Here is a 22,806-nt window from a genome sequence, read left to right as displayed (position 1 = left end):
ATGAGCTGAATCTTCAACAGCTCGTGCACAGCAGGGGTCCAGCTCCAAATAGGAAAAACTGGAGCCCTGCAGGGCCTGAGCTGTTGTTCTTTAACTTTTGTCATTGGCTTGTTTTTCTGGCTCACCACCTGCCCTTGTTCTGATGCGGATTTGCATGCATTCTTCTATTTTTGCTTGCTGAAAGACAAAAAAGTATAACCATGTTAAGCTCATCTGCAACAGCAGAAAAATCTACCATTGCCAGGTAGTTTGATGTTATTGTTGTTTTAACATGTTTAAGCCTGAAACAGAAATAACCACATTACTCAACTGAACTTCTCATAGGTGGGTACATGATTCCCATGGGATCAGTAGTTCTCTTTCCCACAACACCTCCTTTGGGACTATATGAGATTATTGCAGTGGCGCCATTGTTGACATGCTCTTCATACCATTGTCGGACTTGTTTTTCCACTGCTAACACAGTTGTCTTTGTCAGTCTGGAAACCCATAATTTCCATGAGGGCACAAATTAAGTACACAAGCAGATGTTGTTTATCTGGAGATTTATTAATCATGCGACACGCCATTAAAACAATTGGTTTAAAGGTACTTGGTCACAAAGGAAATGCACGGGAACATAAAAATACATTTGCATATATAACTGCTGATCATGTCCCTGGCACTATAATTATAGGGGAGTAATGTTTATTCATAATTATGTGTCAGATCTGACAGTTGTGATGACTGAATTAAGATGAATGCCAACTTAGAAGAAAGGCTAAACAAAATCACAAAAAAGCAAGTATAATTATGTTTAATATATATTTACTATAATAATTATTTACCACTGTACTAGATTTGCTCTCGGTCACATCTTGATCTCTGGTAATATCTGAATGGGGTATTCTCCTGTTTAAATTAATCATACTATATACACATTTACATTAAATTTCAGTATAGTAAATCCATAAAGTGAAGAGGGTGTAGACTAAACATTTAGTCGATGTACAACAACAGAGATGAACTTTGTGAAATTGCACATAAAATCTTAAACTTGTGATTTTAGTTGTTACAGCTTCATCTGGAAAAATGTCAATCGTGTGATTTGAAATTATTTGAAGTTGCACAATATTGCACAAAAATTGTTATATTGCAAGATAAAACACACACGGTGCAAATATAATTAAATACAGTAAGCTTGTATATGTATTAAATTATTGGATAGCTATTAAGCAAACACTGAAAAAGCCTTCACTTTCTGAACTATATAACTTTGGTCACTACTAACTATAAACTAATATTCTAATATAAGGCCTTTGAAGAAATAATTTTATATCTAAATATAACAACACTGAAAATATGCAGTAGTACAAATAATAAAATATAATGCACTGAGTTACAAGAAAGCCAGATGAGTACAGCGTGTTCTTGTTTTCAGGATTTCACCACTTGTTTTTTCTTTCTTTCTTTTTTTTTGAAGACAAACACATTTGTTCAGCAACATCTTGAGCTTTTTTTCTGTTCTGGCTCTTTGTGCAACACTGTGGCTTCTTCTCTTGAGTCAATTCTTTGACTCAGCTTCCTGGCAACAACACAGCAACAGTGCAATCAGCTGATGACACAGCAGTCGACTTTACAGGGCATATCGATGTTAAAAGATGTGGGTTTTAGAGAAAAACATTAACATTATATACATACCTGGCTACAACTTCCAAAGACTGGATCACGTTTTCACCTGTGGCAGCACTGCACTCCATAAACTCAAAGTCATATTCCTGTGGAGTTGAATGAATATCTGCACTCACTGTGGGTGTTTTGATCATTAAAACTACTGAACTGAATGTGATTGTTTCATGAGTGGGTGTAATGCAACATATTCGCACCTTAGCAAGAATTTCCCCCTGATGAGTTTTAACCCGTCGTTCTGAGCAGTCGCTCTTGTTTCCAAGAAGCAAAACAGTCACATTTTCAGCAGCAGACTCCTGCAGAACAGGAATCATTTTGATAATCTTATTGTATTCTAATTTTTGCCTCATAACTTTTGCACTGTCCACTTCCTGCTGTGACAAAACAAATTTCCCACGTGTGGGACTAATAAAGGTTATCTTATCTTATCTTATCTTATGTTATTACAAACTAGTCTAACTTTGCAGGCTGGTTCAACTGTTTCAGACACTCACGTCCCGTCCACTATAAATAGTTGATGTTTTAAATTTATTAATACTTTTTTCTACTAATAATCAAAATATGTGCTGCTGTTTTAAATACACAATTCAGTATCACACTTATAAGCCACTTTATTAGGTATACCTGTTAGTACCCCTGTTGGACTCCTTTTTGCCTTCAGAACAACATTAATTCTTCCTGGCATTGATACAACAAGGCACTGAAAACATTTCCCAGAGAGTTTGGTCCATATTGACAAGTGTGCCAAAAAAACCCCAAACATTAAACACCACCACCAGCCTGAATAAGGCAGGACTGATCCATGCTTTCATGTCGTTTACACCAAATTCTGACCTCAGCATACGAATGCTGCAGCAGAAATCGAAACTCATCAGACCAGGCAACGTTTTTCCAGACTACCGTTAACCAACTGTGATGAGCTTGTGTGAATGTAGCCTCAATTTCCTGTTGTTAACTGCCAGGAGTGGCACCCGGTGGGTTATTCTGCTGCTGTAGCCCTTCTCCTTCAAAGCTGATAAGTATTGTGCATTCAGAGATGCTCTTCTGCATACCTTATGGTGGTTATTTGTAATTTTTTTTAAAACTACTGTTGCCTGCTTATCAGATTGAAGCAGCCTGACCATTCTCTGATCTCTCGCAACAAGGCAGGTTGTGAGAGAAAAGTTTATTGTAGATGAGTGTCTGAAATAGATCCAACAACCATGTTCAAAGTTAACTTAAATCATCATTCTTCCTTGTTCTGATGCTGTGTTTGAACATCAGCGGGTAGTCTTCACTATGTCTACAATGCACTTGCATGTGCTTAGTTCATTCCTTTTTTTGAAGCAGTTGAACAGGTGTGCTAATGAAGTGGCCAGTGTAGCCCCGCCTATTAGAACCAAATACACTAAATGAATATAAAAGTAAATCACTGTTTTGACAACATAGCATGTTTAACTAGTAATTTCAACATCTGTTTAAAAAATAGGTGTTGAAGTTTGAAAGGGAAGACATACCTGAATACAGTTTGCCCAGTAACTGACTGCGGAAAAACTATTGGTGGAGGTGATGTCATACATCAAGAGAAAGGCCTGGGCTTTGTGGAAGACCTGTTTGGTGATACTGTGAAACCTTTAAAGACAGAAAAGCACGACATTAAAGGTGATCTATTAATACTTCCTTTTTGAAACCAGGAAGACACTAGCTCTGCATACTGTAGCACATTCTAATTACTTTCCTCACATTCACTCAAAAGTTAATGTCACAAATTTGTCATTTAATGCAGTTTGCAGAGGCTACCCTGAACATATTTTTCAAGACACACCCATGCCTCAGACTTCCCTCCTTGAACAAGTAAATGTCAGATGTTTTTGTAGTAAAAATAAAATAAATAGATCTTAGAAGCCTGCCCATTAGGTGAAGAGTTGGAATAAAGCTTCACTTTATTGTTGACATTAAGGAGGCTTTTTGTAAACTCTTGGGGAACTGCATGTCTCAAACGCTTTCTCACTCTTGCTATGTTTTTTAGTTGAACTTATCCAACACGAGTCTGCCTAAAATCTGCAGTTAAAAGTGAGCATCTTTAAATTGCATCCGTGTTGAATCCACCTCTGTCACTGGAACAAAATCTGCATTGTATCCTGGAATACAAAACATTATTGAGGAGTGCCAAACCAGTTCTGAAACCAGTTACACTTGAGCAGTCTTTAAATACTGCTCAAGTGTAACTCTGATCTGAGCATATTGTCTGTTACATGTTGAAATTGGCTGCTATACCGTATCTATCTACAAAAGCAAGTGTTACTTAAGTAAACACTGTTACAAGTAGTAACTGCAGATCTCGGTTGAATTCCAAGGTGTACACACTGCTTTGAACACTGGGTGTTGCCTACTTGGAAGCCTTCCTTGTCAGGCTTCGGAACAGCGGGACAGTGTGTCCTTGGCCATCGGGGAAGTTTATCTATACACTGAAAAAACACAGCCACTCCCTAGAACAGCAAGACTGCATGTGGCACAACATTCAGGACATCCTAAACCACAAAATAATAGCCTGTACCTTTAAAAAAGAGATGGCGTCTTCTCTGATGATTGGCTTTATTTACAAAACAGATATAAAACTGTTCACGTCTGGCTCAAACAAACTCCAAAAAGCAGTAGTTGTTTAGAAAACCTTGATATAGAAATTTGCTTCTTTTTTTCCTCTCTCTCTGGATATGTATGTTTCCTTCAGGATATGTCGCTGTATTGTAGTTTGGGACTCGTGCGTACAAGTCTGTAGTTAACTTTTAGTTTTATGAGCAGTATGATAGAAATGAGTAAGCAGAAATGAACTGTCATGCACAGGTTTTGCCATTTTTCTTGCTTTATTAGAAGGATAGACTTTTTGCACTCATTATGAAGTCATCTTTGCTTTTTCCACCTGGCTCAATTCTACTCCTGACAAACCCATGCTATGAAGGAGAAAATCACAAGGCTTGGCAGAATTCAGAATTTCAACTAGATAATTAACGCACTTTAATGGACAAACTGTGCTTTTTGTCTTTATGACGTCACAGAAATGCAGACGTATTGCTCCCAGTGTTTTTATACTCAGACAAGTTGCTCATTTACAGAATTTAACTAACGTGAAATGTAAAAGATAACCTGAATTCCAGGGCTGTGAAAAGTCAGACAAGTTGGACTTTGATACTGTCATACGTAACACACTGACGACTGTGATATTTGTTATTCTCCTACAGGCAGCCTACTGTGACCTACGTACATTATAATATATGTACTGTTCAAAACAGACTAGAAAAAACATTAATAAAACTCAAAAAACCTGTTAAATGTATTCTCTCCAATGTGGCTTCTTTCAGCGACAAAACTGTGCAAAAGTCTTGATAAACCCCTCATTTCTTTATATTTTGCCTGGAAGGACTTTCTTGTAATTCTTAAAGTGGTCTTAAGCAATAGTTCTCCAGCTTTCTGAAGGTGTTTCAAAGTTTTCCTTTGGATATTGGCTACTTTTTCACTCATTCTTAGTCCAGTCCTTGTACCATAAAATTGACCTTTGAATAATTCAAGCGTAGATGGCGTAACATGGCACCTGACTCAAGGGGAGATACATTGTTTTGTCTACAGCAAGGAAACACTTAGCAAAGAACCCATTTTAAATTGTATCTTTGGGCACTTTGTTATTAGCAGCCTGTCAGAAAAACATAATTTGTTCCCATTTCTTTACTTGAATCTATGAAAAATGCCAAAAAATAGCACAGTTTGACAGTCAATAAAACTGTTATGCTTTTATTTTAACCAACAACATGATTCCTAAAGAGTTGCCAGTTTCCAATTTTTTTGTCACTTCTTGGCATGGTGTGCTGTGTGTCCTTACAAATTTAGGAAACTGGACAAATGGAGGACCAAATAATAACTGGCAGGCTTACAAACCAATCTACAGCAGATTACTGCTATCAAAATATAAAGAAACTTAGAGTGGCTCAAGACATTTGCATAGTGATATATAATTTAAATGCTCTGTGAAACATCAAAAATTTGTCTCACTGATTCATTCTAAGAGGGGCGATCGTGGCTCAAGAGTTGGGAGTTTGCTTTGCAATCGGAAGGTTGCTGGTTTGAGCCCTGGCTTGGACAGTCTCGGTCGTTGTGTCCTTGGGCAAGACACTTCACCCATTGCCTACTGGTGGTGGTCAGAGGGCCCGGTGGCGCCAGTGTCCGGCAGCCTCGCCTCTGTCAGTGCGCCCCAGGGTGGCTGTGGCTACAATGTAGCTTGCCATCACCAGTGTGTGAATGGGTGGATGACTGGATATGTAAAGCGCTTTGGGGTCCTTAGGGACTAGTAAAGCGCTATATAAATACAGACCATTTACCATTTACCATATAAGAGGAAAATTGAGACTTACCTTTCTTGACCTGCTGTGTCCCATAGCTGTAGTATCATAGGCTTTCCATCTATTACAACAGGCCACATCAGCGAATCCAGGCCTATAAACAATATTTACGTGTATATTTAGAGTGTACATCGCTGTGCATACACATTAGTAGGATTAATTGTGAGATTAACACCAGGATCTTACCAATTGAGGAAGGTATATCTAAAGAAAACTTCCCACTTTGAGCTCTTTTCATGAAGGAGGTCTTTCCCACACTGCTGTCTCCAATCATTACCACATTGTAGCGCTTTGATTTGGAGTCTACCACTCCCGGATTACCAACTGAAATTAAAATGTCTGGTCATACATCATCTTTTAATGTAAAATTTCCCTATAATTATTGGTAAGCTGCACTGATCATCTTCTTACCCAGAGAAAATGTTTGATTCTCTTTAACAGGAAAAATTCCAGAATTACAAGGTTGGGCTGAAGTCTTCTCACTGTGGAAAAGACAATCAAACAAACTTCATGACATATACAGTGTAAGGATTTGCAAGGCTGAAATGGTCAGTTTTCAGAATGTCTCAAGCTCATATTTGAGTTGCCGTGCACTGAACATTTGACAAGGAATTTTGTCATTCACTTGATTTGTGATTATTTATTTAAAACAATAGAGATGAGGAAGCTGTGTGCTGTTAAACCACACCACTCTGGTGACATTCACACCTCATCTCTAAGCAGGTCAGCTGAAAACAGTGCATACACTACTACTAAGCTAGTGTACAGTAGTAATTGCATAACTGTATTTTTAAAGCTTGCAAAAAGAAAGAAAATACCATGCGGTACACAAGTTTTTACCTTATCAAGGCATAACAAGAAATCATCCGGTCATTACCATGTTCTTAAATTATTTTAACTACAGCGTCAGAGGAACAGTCAAGTCAAAATGCAGAAGCAGTGTGCAAAAAACTAAACACACCCTATGATTCTGCATTTTCACAGAATTAAGTTGAAGTAATTGTTTTCTCTGTGACTTTATCAGTCTCTCACATTGCTGTGAAGGAATTTTGGCCCGCTCTTCTTTCAGACATTGTTCCTTTTTACTGAGGTTTGCAGGCATTTGTTAATGCACAGCTCTTGCTACCACATTTAATTTACGTTGAGGCCTGGATTTTATGTGCATTATGGCCAAACATCTCTACTTTGGTCACATCTGTGCAAAGGACATTGTTCGAGAAGTCTGTGGCTTTTTCAAATGCAATATTGCAAACTTCAGCCATGCTGCCATGTTCTTTTTAGAGAGAAGAGGATTTCTCTTGGCAGCATGGCATTGCATGGTCTGACCTAGGGGTGAATTTGTTGGGACGTTCACTTTTGGGAAGATTAGCAGGTGTCTTGAATGTTTAGGGATCGTTGGGAAAGGGACACTTCTGGCTTTATAAAGGTGGTCACACTGAAGCAGTAAAAGTCTACTTAGTTTTACACACACTCCTTCTGAATTTTGGCTTAGTTTTTGTTAACTACATAATGACACAGTGTTAATATGTTTTATGTGTAAAAGCTCAGAATAAAAAAAAAACAGGTATACTTTCCTTTTGTATGTGACTCAAATAGATTAACAAATTGTAAAATGTTTTCAACAATCTCATGGACATTTTCTTTTGGATGTTACAAAGTGAACTTTGAGGTGACTGATATTACAGTTGTCCGGTGCTATATATGCAATATGAACATGAATATTCGAATATTCAGTATAACACATAACAGACTACACTGTAACAAATTTGGACTTATCTATGAGTTACAGTGAGTAAGTCTAGTAGGAAAGCCAACACTTGAAAGCTAATTAGGTAGCTGGACAACCCTAGCCTTTTTAAAAATATCTGTGTGTTAGACCTACCTCACAGTCTCTGAGTGCTCTTCACTCTTTGAGAGGCCTGATGATGGTTTCTTATCACATTTTCCAACCTGCAGAAAGAAAAGTAGGGCTTTTTATGCTTCTAAATGTGCATGACAAACTCATTTCATGATGTGAAAGTGCAAATTATTCTACTTGGATTAGTTATCATCTAGTAATCAGTCGTCTCCTAATAATATCTGAAGCTGGAATATCTGACATACTGGTTTCCCATTCTTTGTCGATAATAATAATTTATTGTGACATCTTTAAAGCCATTATTTGCTGATCTCATTCAAAGCCCTTATCTGCCAGGTTTCTGAAGAAGGTGAACACATGTTCTCGTTTGCTGTATGTGAAACATGCTATGTAAACCTCACGTTCCTCTTTTTAGTTCCCTGTGTCACAATGACCTTGCCACAAACAATCCAGTTTGCAAAGTGTCTACTGCAAATGGGGTGTAAATAACAATGTAGGCTTGCCTATGTGAAAGAACACTTGTCCAATAATAACTATTCACTATTCACAACTATGCATAGAATTATAAATACAACAAAGTTTAATAAGGTATTGCATTTAATAGTCAAATTTAAATGTAGTCTGTGCATGAGGTTTTGGAAAAATTGAAAACAATTAAGATTTCTACTAAATACTAAAAAACTAAACTAAACAAAAACCCCTAAACATTGCTGCTTACCTCTGAAATTCTGGCATCTGTCCCACTTTGATCATCTATTATTGTGCCCTCTCCTGTTTTGTCTTCTATACGCTGATGTCCACGGGACTTTCGGTTAGATCCCAATTTTCTTCTCCTCCCTCCAGATGCTGATTCTGACACAAAATCATCTTTTAAGGATGTAGACAGGAGGTCATTTGCAGTGTGATGTTCTGTTTCTGCTAGCTGGTCTTGGGAAACAGGCCTCGCTTCAACTGTTTGCTCAGGCAGAGGTTTGAATTTAGACTGACCCGGAGGGCTGATTTCCACTGTTTCAAATACTTTCTGTTTTCCTTGTTCGCCATCATTGTTTTTGTGATCTGTGTGAAGCTGAAGTGCTTCTTCTTTGATTCTGGAGACACTTTCAGTTTCCCCGATGTCTGTTTCAGTCTCCTTCGCTTCGTTATCCACCTCCTGTTTTTGATGGAGCTCTTCTTTGTTTCTGGATCCAAGATTCCTGCGGGTGGAGCCCATCTTTCTTCTCCGGTTGCTCAAATGTAAATTTGGACTTTCACTCCTCATCTCTTGAGTTTTATTATGAGCTCCTTCATTCAAGTTGCTTGGATTTTTCTCACTAGCATCTTGATCTTGTACTTCTTTTATGCTCTCTGGCCTTTCCTCATCACTATGTGTATTTTGCCTGGCCTCACCAAAAGACACTAAGCTCTCTTCTGCTATGCCAGTGTCTGTGGCAGCCTCGGTATTTGGGGGCAGCAGCTGATTTATGGAGCGTCTGCTTCTACCCGTGACCACAGTGGTTATTTGTGTCTCAGTGTTTGTAAAATTGTCTAGCTGTGGCGGCTCCACAATAACTTCTCTTACACCACCTGTGATAACGCGTGTAACCAGACTGATAGTTTCTTCACGGAGAGAGGAAAACTGTTCAGGAAGAGGGGCCTTAAAATCTTCTACTACTGGTATCACATTGATCTCTGTACTGCTTGGTACAGAAAAGGTTTCAGCAGCTTCCTGTTGTTTATGAACAGCAGAGAATAACGGTTGTGCAGTTTCATTTTGTGGTATATCTGTAGTTAACGGTAACTCTACCACGTCCAACTTGTCAGTATTCCTCACGTCAGCTTCGGTGTGAAAGTCACTTTCCTTGGTTTCATCTGTGTTGTCTGTTTCTTCCTCTTTTTTTCTGTTGAGTTGACTCCTGCGAGAAGAACCTATCTTTCTCTTCTTCTGTTGTGGATTTATTTGGAAAGTATTTCTGTTACCTGATTGAGTTTGTTCTTGCTGGCCGTTGCTTGCATCCATTGCCTCCAACGCTTCTTCTTTATCAAGCACCTTCAGAGAGCTAGAGCCTTCGATGCCAGCATGATATGAGGTATGCTGCATGTCTGAGGGAATTTCACAAACTGAGGCTTGTGGTGATTGCATCAGGTGCTTTGTAATTGTGTCACATCCTGTAAGCTGATCTAAATTCATAGCATCTTGAACAACTTTATTTTCCTCATTGAAATCTTTGTTAGATTTGAGAAGTCCATCTGTATTGCTATCCATATTATTCTGTGAGAAAAATGCATCTTCCTCCGACAACTTTTCTTTATTTTTGCCTTCTTTTGCTGTTGAGCTAATCTGCACTTCTTTGTCAATGGATATGAGGTCTTTTTCTTCTTCCTCCTTTGTTATATCTGTTGCTGGTGACATGCCAATTGTTCTGAGTTTGTCATTACTTGTGGGTTTTTCTAAAATGTCATCTTTAGGTTCCTGGTATGCATCAGGGTCCTTGACACCCTGTCTTCCTTTATTTCTTCGGCTTGAACCCATTTTCTTTCTATTCCCTGTATGGCTGAGGCGTGTGTGAATTTCTGTAATGTCCTGAGAATTATCCTGATGGTGGAAGTCCAAAGAGATATTTGTTTCAGATAAGGATGTTTGGTGACTCTCTGTACTTGCGCTGCAGTCAGTCTGATGCATTAATGCACCCTCTGACTGCTTAGCTTTGGTGACCTCAATTGGGTTGCAATGCTCATGTTGTTCCCTATTTGTAGTCAACACATTTTGAGATGCTAAAAATGTTTCTTGTGCAACACTGCATTCAACTTCAGTGCTTTCTCTTGGGCTGGTTTGGTCAGTTGTTATCTCAACTGCAATGGTACAATCTGTTGTTCCACTTAACAAAATATTGCTGGGTAAATTTCCATCCTGCCCTAAAAGTTTTATGTGCTGATCTTTTTTGACTTCTTCCATCCCAGCCTGCACTGGTTTATCATTAATCACTTTAGTATCTCCGTCATTTTGATTTTTAAAGGACTTTTCATGATGTGGCACAGACAGAGAAACATCATGCTTGTTTTCTTGCAGTAATTCTTCAGGTCTTGTAGCCTCTGTTGCTGACATTTCTGTTGTTTCAGGGGTTTCATCATCAATTGCATCTTCTTCTTTAAATTCCTTATCACGCTGTCTTCCTTTTATTCTGCTAGTGGATCCCATTTTTCTTCTATTTCCCCTGGATTCGGTGACAGTATGGGTTTGCTTATCTGTGCTCACAGTATTGTCCTGAAGTTGGGACTCAAAAGGTGGAGTTGTTAATGAGAGTCGAGTTTGTAGAGGGAATCCACTGTCTTTAGTATTTGGAACATCACCTCCCTTGATTTCCTGAGTCACAAAGTGCTGTTTAGCTTGGTTGCCATCAGGGTGATGAGGATCTTTGACTTCTTCACGCAGAGCAGTTTCAGATTTAACCACTTCTTCCATCACAGATTCCAATGGTTTATCTGAAATCACATTAAAGGTTGTCTGATTTTTATCTTCCTTAAGGTTTTCACTTTCAGAAATTAAACTGTCCAGGCTAATCTCAGAATAACTCTTTGCAGTTGGGCTCTGTATGTCAGGAGAATAAGCAGGTGTAGACACTTTAAACATGGAGCTGTCATGTGGCACCGACAGACAAACGTCACGCTCGTTTCTTTGCAGTAATTCTTCAGGTCTTGTAGCCTCTGTTGCTGACATTTCTGTTGTTTCAGGGGTTTCATCACCAATTGCATCTTCATCTTTAAATTCCTTATCACGCTGTCTTCCTTTTATTCTACGAGTGGATCCCATTTTTCTTCTATTCCCCCTGGATTCGGTGACCGCATGGGATTGCTTATCTGTGCTCACAGTATTGTCCTGAAGTTGGGACTCAAAAGGTGGAGTTGCTAATGAGGTTGGAGATTGTGGAGAGACTCCACCACCTTTGCTGTCTGAAATGTCACCTTCCTCGTTTTCTTGAGTCACAAAGTGCTGTTCAGGTTGTTTGTCATCAGGAGTTGAAACTTCCACTTTGGTTACAGATTCATCAGGACTCTGCACCATCACTTGAAACTGGTAAGTGTTGCTATTTTCAGTTTGGCCTAAGTCTCCAGAAGTAAAGGAAGAGTTTTCTGTGGCATCATCAATCACATTTTCAGATGAGAAATCATTCTGCAGCACTTCTTGAATTTCTGTTCTTTCAACCTCATCTTCATGCATTTTCCTGACAGTTTCATCTGAGTAAATGGCATCTTTGACCTCTTCACGCAGAGCAGTTTCAGATTCATCCACTTCTTCCATCCCAGATTCCAATGGTTTATCTGAAACCACTTTAAAATCTTGCTCATCTTGATTTTCGTGAAGGTTTTCACTTTGAGGAATTAAACTGTTCAAGCTAATCTCAGGATGGCTTGTTGCTGTTGGGTTCTGGACCTCAGGAAAATAAGCAGGTGTAGACACTGTAAAAATGGAGCTGTCATGTGGCACAGACAGAGAAACGTCATGATCGTTTCTTTGCAGTAATTCTTCAGGTCTTATAGCCTCTGTTTCTGACATTTCTGTTGTTTCAGGGGTTTCATCACCAATTGCATCTTCATCTTTAAATTCCTTATCACGCTGTCTTCCTTTATTTCTACGAGTGGATCCCATTTTTCTTCTATTCCCCCTGGATTCGGTGACCGCATGGGATTGCTTATCTGTGCTCACAGTATTGTCCTGAAGTTGGGACTCAAAAGGTGGAGTTGCTAATGAGGTTGGAGATTGTGGAGAGACTCCACCACCTTTGCTGTCTGAAATGTCACCTTCCTCGTTTCCCTGAGTCACAAAGTGCTGTTCAGGTTGTTTGTCATCAGGAGTTGAAACTTCCACTTTGGTTACAGATTCATCAGGACTCTGCACCATCACTTGAAACTGGTAAGTGTTGCTATTTTCAGTTTGGCCTAAGTCTCCAGAAGTAAAGGAAGAGTTTTCTGTGGCATCATCAATCACATTTTCAGATGAGAAATCATTCTGCAGCACTTCTTGAATTTCTGTTCTTTCAACCTCATCTTCATGCATTTTCCTGACAGTTTCATCTGAGTAAATGGCATCTTTGACCTCTTCACGCAGAGCAGTTTCAGATTCATCCACTTCTTCCATCCCAGATTCCAATGGTTTATCTGAAACCACTTTAAAATCTTGCTCATCTTGATTTTCGTGAAGGTTTTCACTTTGAGGAATTAAACTGTTCAAGCTAATCTCAGGATGGCTTGTTGCTGTTGGGTTCTGGACCTCAGGAAAATAAGCAGGTGTAGACACTGTAAAAATGGAGCTGTCATGTGGCACAGACAGAGAAACGTCATGATTGTTTCTTTGCAGTAATTCTTCAGGTCTTGTAGCCTCTGTTTCTGACATTTCTGTTGTTTCAGGGGTTTCATCACCAATTGCATCTTCATCTTTAAATTCCTTATCACGCTGTCTTCCTTTATTTCTACGAGTGGATCCCATTTTTCTTCTATTCCCCCTGGATTCGGTGACCGCATGGGATTGCTTATCTGTGCTGACAGTATTGTCCTGAAGTTGGGACTCAAAAGGTGGAGTTGCTAATGAGGTTGGAGATTGTGGAGAGACTCCACCACCTTTGCTGTCTGAAATGTCACCTTCCTCGTTTTCTTGAGTCACAAAGTGCTGTTCAGGTTGTTTGTCATCAGGAGTTGAAACTTCCACTTTGGTTACAGATTCATCAGGACTCTGCACCATCACTTGAAACTGGTAAGTGTTGCTATTTTCAGTTTGGCCTAAGTCTCCAGAAGTAAAGGAAGAGTTTTCTGTGGCATCATCAATCACATTTTCAGATGAGAAATCATTCTGCAGCACTTCTTGAATTTCTGTTCTTTCAACCTCATCTTCATGCATTTTCCTGACAGTTTCATCTGAGTAAATGGCATCTTTGACCTCTTCACGCAGAGCAGTTTCAGATTCATCCACTTCTTCCATCCCAGATTCCAATGGTTTATCTGAAACCACTTTAAAATCTTGCTCATCTTGATTTTCGTGAAGGTTTTCACTTTGAGGAATTAAACTGTTCAAGCTAATCTCAGGATGGCTTGTTGCTGTTGGGTTCTGGACCTCAGGAAAATAAGCAGGTGTAGACACTGTAAAAATGGAGCTGTCATGTGGCACAGACAGAGAAACGTCATGATCGTTTCTTTGCAGTAATTCTTCAGGTCTTGTAGCCTCTGTTTCTGACATTTCTGTTGTTTCAGGGGTTTCATCACCAATTGCATCTTCATCTTTAAATTCCTTATCACGCTGTCTTCCTTTATTTCTACGAGTGGATCCCATTTTTCTTCTATTCCCCCTGGATTCGGTGACCGCATGGGATTGCTTATCTGTGCTCACAGTATTGTCCTGAAGTTGGGACTCAAAAGGTGGAGTTGCTAATGAGGTTGGAGATTGTGGAGAGACTCCACCACCTTTGCTGTCTGAAATGTCACCTTCCTCGTTTCCCTGAGTCACAAAGTGCTGTTCAGGTTGTTTGTCATCAGGAGTTGAAACTTCCACTTTGGTTACAGATTCATCAGGACTCTGCACCATCACTTGAAACTGGTAAGTGTTGCTATTTTCAGTTTGGCCTAAGTCTCCAGAAGTAAAGGAAGAGTTTTCTGTGGCATCATCAATCACATTTTCAGATGAGAAATCATTCTGCAGCACTTCTTGAATTTCTGTTCTTTCAACCTCATCTTCATGCATTTTCCTGACAGTTTCATCTGAGTAAATGGCATCTTTGACCTCTTCACCCAGAGCAGTTTCAGATTCATCCACTTCTTCCATCCCAGATTCCAATGGTTTATCTGAAACCACTTTAAAATCTTGCTCATCTTGATTTTCGTGAAGGTTTTCACTTTGAGGAATTAAACTGTTCAAGCTAATCTCAGGATGGCTTGTTGCTGTTGGGTTCTGGACCTCAGGAAAATAAGCAGGTGTAGACACTGTAAAAATGGAGCTGTCATGTGGCACAGACAGAGAAACGTCATGATCGTTTCTTTGCAGTAATTCTTCAGGTCTTGTAGCCTCTGTTTCTGACATTTCTGTTGTTTCAGGGGTTTCATCACCAATTGCATCTTCATCTTTAAATTCCTTATCACGCTGTCTTCCTTTATTTCTACGAGTGGATCCCATTTTTCTTCTATTCCCCCTGGATTCGGTGACCGCATGGGATTGCTTATCTGTGCTCACAGTATTGTCCTGAAGTTGGGACTCAAAAGGTGGAGTTGCTAATGAGGTTGGAGATTGTGGAGAGACTCCACCACCTTTGCTGTCTGAAATGTCACCTTCCTCGTTTTCTTGAGTCACAAAGTGCTGCTCAGGTTGTTTGTCATCAGGAGTTGAAACTTCCACTTTGGTTACAGATTCATCAGGACTCTGCACCATCACTTGAAACTGGTAAGTGTTGCTATTTTCAGTTTGGCCTAAGTCTCCAGAAGTAAAGGAAGAGTTTTCTGTGGCATCATCAATCACATTTTCAGATGAGAAATCATTCTGCAGCACTTCTTGAATTTCTGTTCTTTCAACCTCATCTTCATGCATTTTCCTGACAGTTTCATCTGAGTAAATGGCATCTTTGATCTCTTCACGCAGAGCAGTTTCAGATTCATCCACTTCTTCCATCCCAGATTCCAATGGTTTATCTGAAACCACTTTAAAATCTTGCTCATCTTGATTTTCGTGAAGGTTTTCACTTTGAGGAATTAAATGCAGTAATTCTTCAGGTCTTGTAGCCTCTGTTTCTGACATTTCTGTTGTTTCAGGGGTTTCATCACCAATTGCATCTTCATCTTTAAATTCCTTATCACGCTGTCTTCCTTTATTTCTACGAGTGGATCCCATTTTTCTTCTATTCCCCCTGGATTCGGTGACCGCATGGGATTGCTTATCTGTGCTCACAGTATTGTCCTGAAGTTGGGACTCAAAAGGTGGAGTTGCTAATGAGGTTGGAGATTGTGGAGAGACTCCACCACCTTTGCTGTCTGAAATGTCACCTTCCTCGTTTCCCTGAGTCACAAAGTGCTGTTCAGGTTGTTTGTCATCAGGAGTTGAAACTTCCACTTTGGTTACAGATTCATCAGGACTCTGCACCATCACTTGAAACTGGTAAGTGTTGCTATTTTCAGTTTGGCCTAAGTCTCCAGAAGTAAAGGAAGAGTTTTCTGTGGCATCATCAATCACATTTTCAGATGAGAAATCATTCTGCAGCACTTCTTGAATTTCTGTTCTTTCAACCTCATCTTCATGCATTTTCCTGACAGTTTCATCTGAGTGATTGGCATCTTTGACCTCTTCACGCAGAGCAGTTTCAGATTCATCCACTTCTTCCATCCCAGATTCCAATGGTTTATCTGAAACCACTTTAAAATCTTGCTCATCTTGATTTTCGTGAAGGTTTTCACTTTGAGGAATTAAACTGTTCAAGCTAATCTCAGGATGGCTTGTTGCTGTTGGGTTCTGGACCTCAGGAAAATAAGCAGGTGTAGACACTGTAAAAATGGAGCTGTCATGTGGCACAGACAGAGAAACGTCATGATCGTTTCTTTGCAGTAATTCTTCAGGTCTTGTAGCCTCTGTTTCTGACATTTCTGTTGTTTCAGGGGTTTCATCACCAATTGCATCTTCATCTTTAAATTCCTTATCACGCTGTCTTCCTTTATTTCTACGAGTGGATCCCATTTTTCTTCTATTCCCCCTGGATTCGGTGACCGCATGGGATTGCTTATCTGTGCTCACAGTATTGTCCTGAAGTTGGGACTCAAAAGGTGGAGTTGCTAATGAGGTTGGAGATTGTGGAGAGACTCCACCACCTTTGCTGTCTGAAATGTCACCTTCCTCGTTTCCCTGAGTCACAAAGTGCTGTTCAGGTTGTTTGTCATCAGGAGTTGAAACTTCCACTTTGGTTACAGATTCATCAGGACTCTGCACCATCACTTGAAACTGGTAAGTGTTGCTATTTTCAGTTTGGCCTAAGTCTCCAGAAGTAAAGGAAGAGTTTTCTGTGGCATCATCAATCACATTTTCAGATGAGAAATCATTCTGCAGCACTTCTTGAATTTCTGTTCTTTCAACCTCATCTTCATGCATTTTCCTGACAGTTTCATCTGAGTGATTGGCATCTTTGACCTCTTCACGCAGAGCAGTTTCAGATTCATCCACTTCTTCCATCCCAGATTCCAATGGTTTATCTGAAACCACTTTAAAATCTTGCTCATCTTGATTTTCGTGAAGGTTTTCACTTTGAGGAATTAAATGCAGTAATTCTTCAGGTCTCGTAGCCTCTGTTTCTGACATTTCTGTTGTTTCATGGGTTTCATCACCAATTGCATCTTCATCTTTAAATTCCTTATCACGCTGTCTTCCTTTATTTCTACGAGTGGATCCCATTTTTCTTCTGTTTCCCCTGGATTCTGTGACCGCATGAGATTGCTTATCTGTGCTGACAGTATTGTCCTGAAGTTGGGACTCAAAAGGTGGAGTTGCTAATGAGGTTGGAGATTGTGGAGAGACTCCACCACTTTTGCTGTCTGAAATGTCACCTTCCTCGTTTTCTTGAGTCACAAAGTGCTGCTCAGGTTGTTTGTCATCAGGAGTTGAAACTTCCACTTTGGTTACAGATTCATCAGGACTCTGCACCATCACTTGAAACTGGTAAGTGTTGCTATTTTCAGTTTGGCCTAAGTCTCCAGAAGTAAAGGAAGAGTTTTCTGTGGCATCATCAATCACATTTTCAGATGAGAAATCATTCTGCAGCACTTCTTGAATTTCTGTTCTTTCAACCTCATCTTCATGCATTTTCCTGACAGTTTCATCTGAGTAAATGGCATCTTTGATCTCTTCACGCAGAGCAGTTTCAGATTCATCCACTTCTTCCATCCCAGATTCCAATGGTTTATCTGAAACCACTTTAAAATCTTGCTCATCTTGATTTTCGTGAAGGTTTTCACTTTGAGGAATTAAATGCAGTAATTCTTCAGGTCTTGTAGCCTCTGTTTCTGACATTTCTGTTGTTTCAGGGGTTTCATCACCAATTGCATCTTCATCTTTAAATTCCTTATCACGCTGTCTTCCTTTATTTCTACGAGTGGATCCCATTTTTCTTCTATTCCCCCTGGATTCGGTGACCGCATGGGATTGCTTATCTGTGCTCACAGTATTGTCCTGAAGTTGGGACTCAAAAGGTGGAGTTGCTAATGAGGTTGGAGATTGTGGAGAGACTCCACCACCTTTGCTGTCTGAAATGTCACCTTCCTCGTTTCCCTGAGTCACAAAGTGCTGTTCAGGTTGTTTGTCATCAGGAGTTGAAACTTCCACTTTGGTTACAGATTCATCAGGACTCTGCACCATCACTTGAAACTGGTAAGTGTTGCTATTTTCAGTTTGGCCTAAGTCTCCAGAAGTAAAGGAAGAGTTTTCTGTGGCATCATCAATCACATTTTCAGATGAGAAATCATTCTGCAGCACTTCTTGAATTTCTGTTCTTTCAACCTCATCTTCATGCATTTTCCTGACAGTTTCATCTGAGTAAATGGCATCTTTGACCTCTTCACGCAGAGCAGTTTCAGATTCATCCACTTCTTCCATCCCAGATTCCAATGGTTTATCTGAAACCACTTTAAAATCTTGCTCATCTTGATTTTCGTGAAGGTTTTCACTTTGAGGAATTAAATGCAGTAATTCTTCAGGTCTCGTAGCCTCTGTTTCTGACATTTCTGTTGTTTCAGGGGTTTCATCACCAATTGCATCTTCATCTTTAAATTCCTTATCACGCTGTCTTCCTTTATTTCTACGAGTGGATCCCATTTTTCTTCTGTTTCCCCTGGAATCTGTGACCGCACGAGATTGCTTATCTGTGCTGACAGTATTGTCCTGAAGTTGGGACTCAAAAGGTGGAGTTGCTAATGAGGTTGGAGATTGTGGGGAGACTCCACCACCTTTTCTGTCTGAAATGTCACCTTCCTCGTTTTCTTGAGTCACAAAGTGCTGCTCAGGTTGTTTGTCATCAGGAGTTGAAACTTCCACTTTGGTTACAGATTCATCAGGACTCTGCACCATCACTTGAAACTGGTAAGTGTTGCTATTTTCAGTTTGGCCTAAGTCTCCAGAAGTAAAGGAAGAGTTTTCTGTGGCATCATCAATCACATTTTCAGATGAGAAATCATTCTGCAGCACTTCTTGAATTTCTGTTCTTTCAACCTCATCTTCATGCATTTTCCTGACAGTTTCATCTGAGTGATTGGCATCTTTGACCTCTTCACGCAGAGCAGTTTCAGATTCATCCACTTCTTCCATCCCAGATTCCAATGGTTTATCTGAAACCACTTTAAAATCTTGCTCATCTTGATTTTCGTGAAGGTTTTCACTTTGAGGAATTAAATGCAGTAATTCTTCAGGTCTCGTAGCCTCTGTTTCTGACATTTCTGTTGTTTCAGGGGTTTCATCACCAATTGCATCTTCATCTTTAAATTCCTTATCACGCTGTCTTCCTTTATTTCTACGAGTGGATCCCATTTTTCTTCTGTTTCCCCTGGATTCTGTGACCGCATGGGATTGCTTATCTGTGCTCACAGTATTGTCCTGAAGTTGGGACTCAAAAGGTGGAGTTGCTAATGAGGTTGGAGATTGTGGGGAGACTCCACCACTTTTGCTGTCTGAAATGTCACCTTCCTCGTTTTCTTGAGTCACAAAGTGCTGCTCAGGTTGTTTTTCATCAGGAGTTGAAACTTCCACTTTGGTTACAGATTCATCAGGACTCTGCACCATCACTTGAAACTGGTAAGTGTTGCTATTTTCAGTTTGGCCTAAGTCTCCAGAAGTAAAGGAAGAGTTTTCTATGGCATCATCAATCACATTTTCAGATGAGAAATCATTCTGCAGCACTTCTTGAATTTCTGTTCTTTCAACCTCGTCTTCATGCATTTTCCTGACAGTTTCATCTGAGTGATAGGCATCTTTGACCTCTTCACGCAGAGCAGTTTCAGATTCATCCACTTCTTCCATCCCAGATTCCAATGGTTTATCTGAAACCACTTTAAAATCTTGCTCATCTTGATTTTCGTGAAGGTTTTCACTTTGAGGAATTAAACTGTTCAAGCTAATCTTAAGATGGCCTGTTGCTGTTGGGTTCTGGACCTCAGGAAAATAAGCAGGTGTAGACACTGTAAAAATGGAGCTGTCATGTGGCACAGACAGAGAAACATCATGCTCATTTCTTTGCAGTAATTCTTCAGGTCTTGTAGCCTCTGTTTCTGACATTTCTGTTGTTTCAGGGGTTTCATCACCAATTGCATCTTCATCTTTAAATTCCTTATCACGCTGTCTTCCTTTATTTCTACGAGTGGATCCCATTTTTCTTCTATTCCCCCTGGATTCGGTGACCGCATGGGATTGCTTATCTGTGCTCACAGTATTCTCTTGAAGTTGGGACTCAAAAGGTGGAGTTGCTAATGAGAGTTCAGCTTGTAGAGGGAATCCACTGTCTTTAGTATCTGGAACATCACCTCCCTTGATTTCCTGAGTCACAAAGTGCTGTTTAGCTTGGTTGCCATCAGGGTGATGAGGATCTTTGACTTCTTCACGCAGAGCAGTTTCAGATTTAACCACTTCTTCCATCACAGATTCCAATGGTTTATCTGAAATCACATTAAAGGTTGTCTGATTTTTATCTTCCTTAAGGTTTTCACTTTCAGAAATTAAATGCAGTAATTCTTCAGGTCTTGTAGCCTCTGTTGCTGACATTTCTGTTGTTTCAGGGGTTTCATCACCAATTGCATCTTCATCTTTAAATTCCTTATCACGCTGTCTTCCTTTTATTCTACGAGTGGATCCCATTTTTCTTCTATTCCCCCTGGATTCGGTGACCGCATGGGATTGCTTATCTGTGCTTACAGTATTGTCCTGAAGTTGGGACTCAAAAGGTGGAGTTGTTAATGAGGTTGGAGATTGTGGAGAGACTCCACCACCTTTTCCGTCTGAAATGTCACCTTCCTCGTTTTCTTGAGTCACAAAGTGCTGTTCAGGTTGTTTGTCATCAGGAGTTGAAACTTCCACTTTGGTTACAGATTCATCAGGACTCTGCACCATCACTTGAAACTGGTAAGTGTTGCTATTTTCAGTTTGGCCTAAGTCTCCAGAAGTAAAGGAAGAGTTTTCTGTGGCATCATCAATCACATTTTCAGATGAGAAATCATTCTGCAGCACTTCTTGAATTTCTGTTCTTTCAACCTCATCTTCATGCATTTTCCTGACAGTTTCATCTGAGTGATTGGCATCTTTGACCTCTTCACGCAGAGCAGTTTCAGATTCATCCACTTCTTCCATCCCAGATTCCAATGGTTTATCTGAAACCACTTTAAAATCTTGCTCATCTTGATTTTCGTGAAGGTTTTCACTTTGAGGAATTAAACTGTTCAAGCTAATCTCAAGATGGCTTGTTGCTGTTGGTTTCTGGACCTCAGGAAAATAAGCAGGTGTAGACACTGTAAAAATGGAGCTGTCATGTGGCACAGACACAGAAACATGCTCATTTCTTTGCAGTAATTCTTCAGGTCTTGTAGCCTCTGTTTCTGACATTTCTGTTGTTTCAGGGGTTTCATCACCAATTGTCAACTGTCTTCCTTTACTCCTTCGAGTGGATCCCATTTTTCTTCTTTTCCCAATGGAGTCATAGACAGTATGGGTTTGCTCACTTGAAGTCACATTATTGCTTTCAAGTTGGGATTCCAAAAGAGTATTTACTTCAGATGGTATAGTTTGTACTGAACCATTTCTCATATCAACATCACTGTCCTCATTCTCCTCATTTAGAGTTTCTAAATGTCCTTCTTTTCTTTGATGCTCACTTTGTTTGTAATTATTTGACACAGAATCATCAACAGACTTGTTAGCATTGCTGATTTCAGTGGCTACCAACTGACTAACTGCTATGTCAGTGATCACTTGTTGCTTGGAATCATACATCTGAATATCCTCATTTTCGTCCTGTAAGCTCTCCGGATGTCTGTTATTTGTAGGATATGCATATTGTTTTTCATTAAGATGTTCCTGCTCTGTGTGAAATACATTGTTTTTTACTTTCATGTCAGATGAGTGAGTATCCATCTCAGTTTGGTCTTCTGGTTTTTCAGAGTAAGTAACAGCATTTTCCGTGATATCAATACCCTGAATTTTAAAGGAGTACTGATTTTGGTACATGTCCTGTATTTCTATGGGCTTAATGTTCACTTCATGTATTTTATTCATAGCACTTTCTGATTGCCATGCTTCTCTAACTTCAGATAAGCTACAAGGATCCTCATTTGCAGTCAACTTCTCTTTTGATGATGAAAATGTTTCCTGCTCAGCACTGCACACGACTTCAATATTTTGTTCCGGGCTGTTTTTATCTGTGGTTATGTTTGGTGTGACTGCCTCTAAAGCTTCAAATTCTACATGTGACTCATTTACCAAGTTGTTACCCTGTAACCTTCCATCCTGCCTGAGCATCTTCTTGTCATCGCTTTCTGTACTTTGTATTTCTGCTACAGAATACGCAGTTGAAGGCTCCTCACTGGATGACTGTTGAGCCACAGGATGCATGTTTTCTTTGATTTCTTCACTTTGCATGTCAGATTTGTCAATCTCTTCAAGCTTGATTTCATTTCTACAAGGGTTGCACTCTTGCAGATTATTGATTTCAGGAGTTAACATTTCCATTTCACCCTCAGAATTTTTATCATGTGTACTTTCTGAACAGTCCTTAGCTAGTGCAGACACATGATCACTTCCTTGACTGAATTCTTCCTGCTGCTTACGTTCCACTGCCCGTGGCGTTTGTATTGTTTCAAAGGTTTCATTACCCCTGCTTTTTTCCTCAAGTTCCTTTCCAGGGTTGCGGTAAGGTTCAGTTTCTAAATCATTTACCAACTGCT

The 22,806-nt window shown here is 39.8% G+C and overlaps 1 protein-coding gene across 1 annotated transcript; it reads right to left on the bottom strand.

The window, feature by feature from the left end:
- Positions 1-544: 544 nt before the first annotated feature.
- rab44 (RAB44, member RAS oncogene family) lies at positions 545-21,360 on the bottom strand. Its single transcript, XM_080890341.1, has 9 exons — positions 8,615-21,360; positions 7,921-7,988; positions 6,450-6,520; positions 6,225-6,362; positions 6,051-6,132; positions 3,165-3,279; positions 1,866-1,964; positions 1,681-1,757; positions 545-1,564 (listed from the first exon to the last, which is right to left on the bottom strand). The coding sequence occupies exons 1-9, from the start codon at positions 21,215-21,217 to the stop codon at positions 1,477-1,479; spliced, it is 13,341 nt and encodes a 4,446-aa protein (XP_080746467.1). The 5' UTR covers positions 21,218-21,360; the 3' UTR covers positions 545-1,476.
- Between the last annotated feature and the right edge of the window lie 1,446 nt (positions 21,361-22,806).

Source organism: Rhamphochromis sp. 'chilingali', assembly GCF_963969265.1.
Source record: "Rhamphochromis sp. 'chilingali' genome assembly, chromosome: 9".
Classification (NCBI taxonomy): Eukaryota; Metazoa; Chordata; class Actinopteri; order Cichliformes; family Cichlidae; genus Rhamphochromis; species Rhamphochromis sp. 'chilingali'.
The sequence above is the reverse complement of the archived record's forward strand: the minus strand, read 5'-3'. Positions and strand labels throughout refer to the sequence as shown.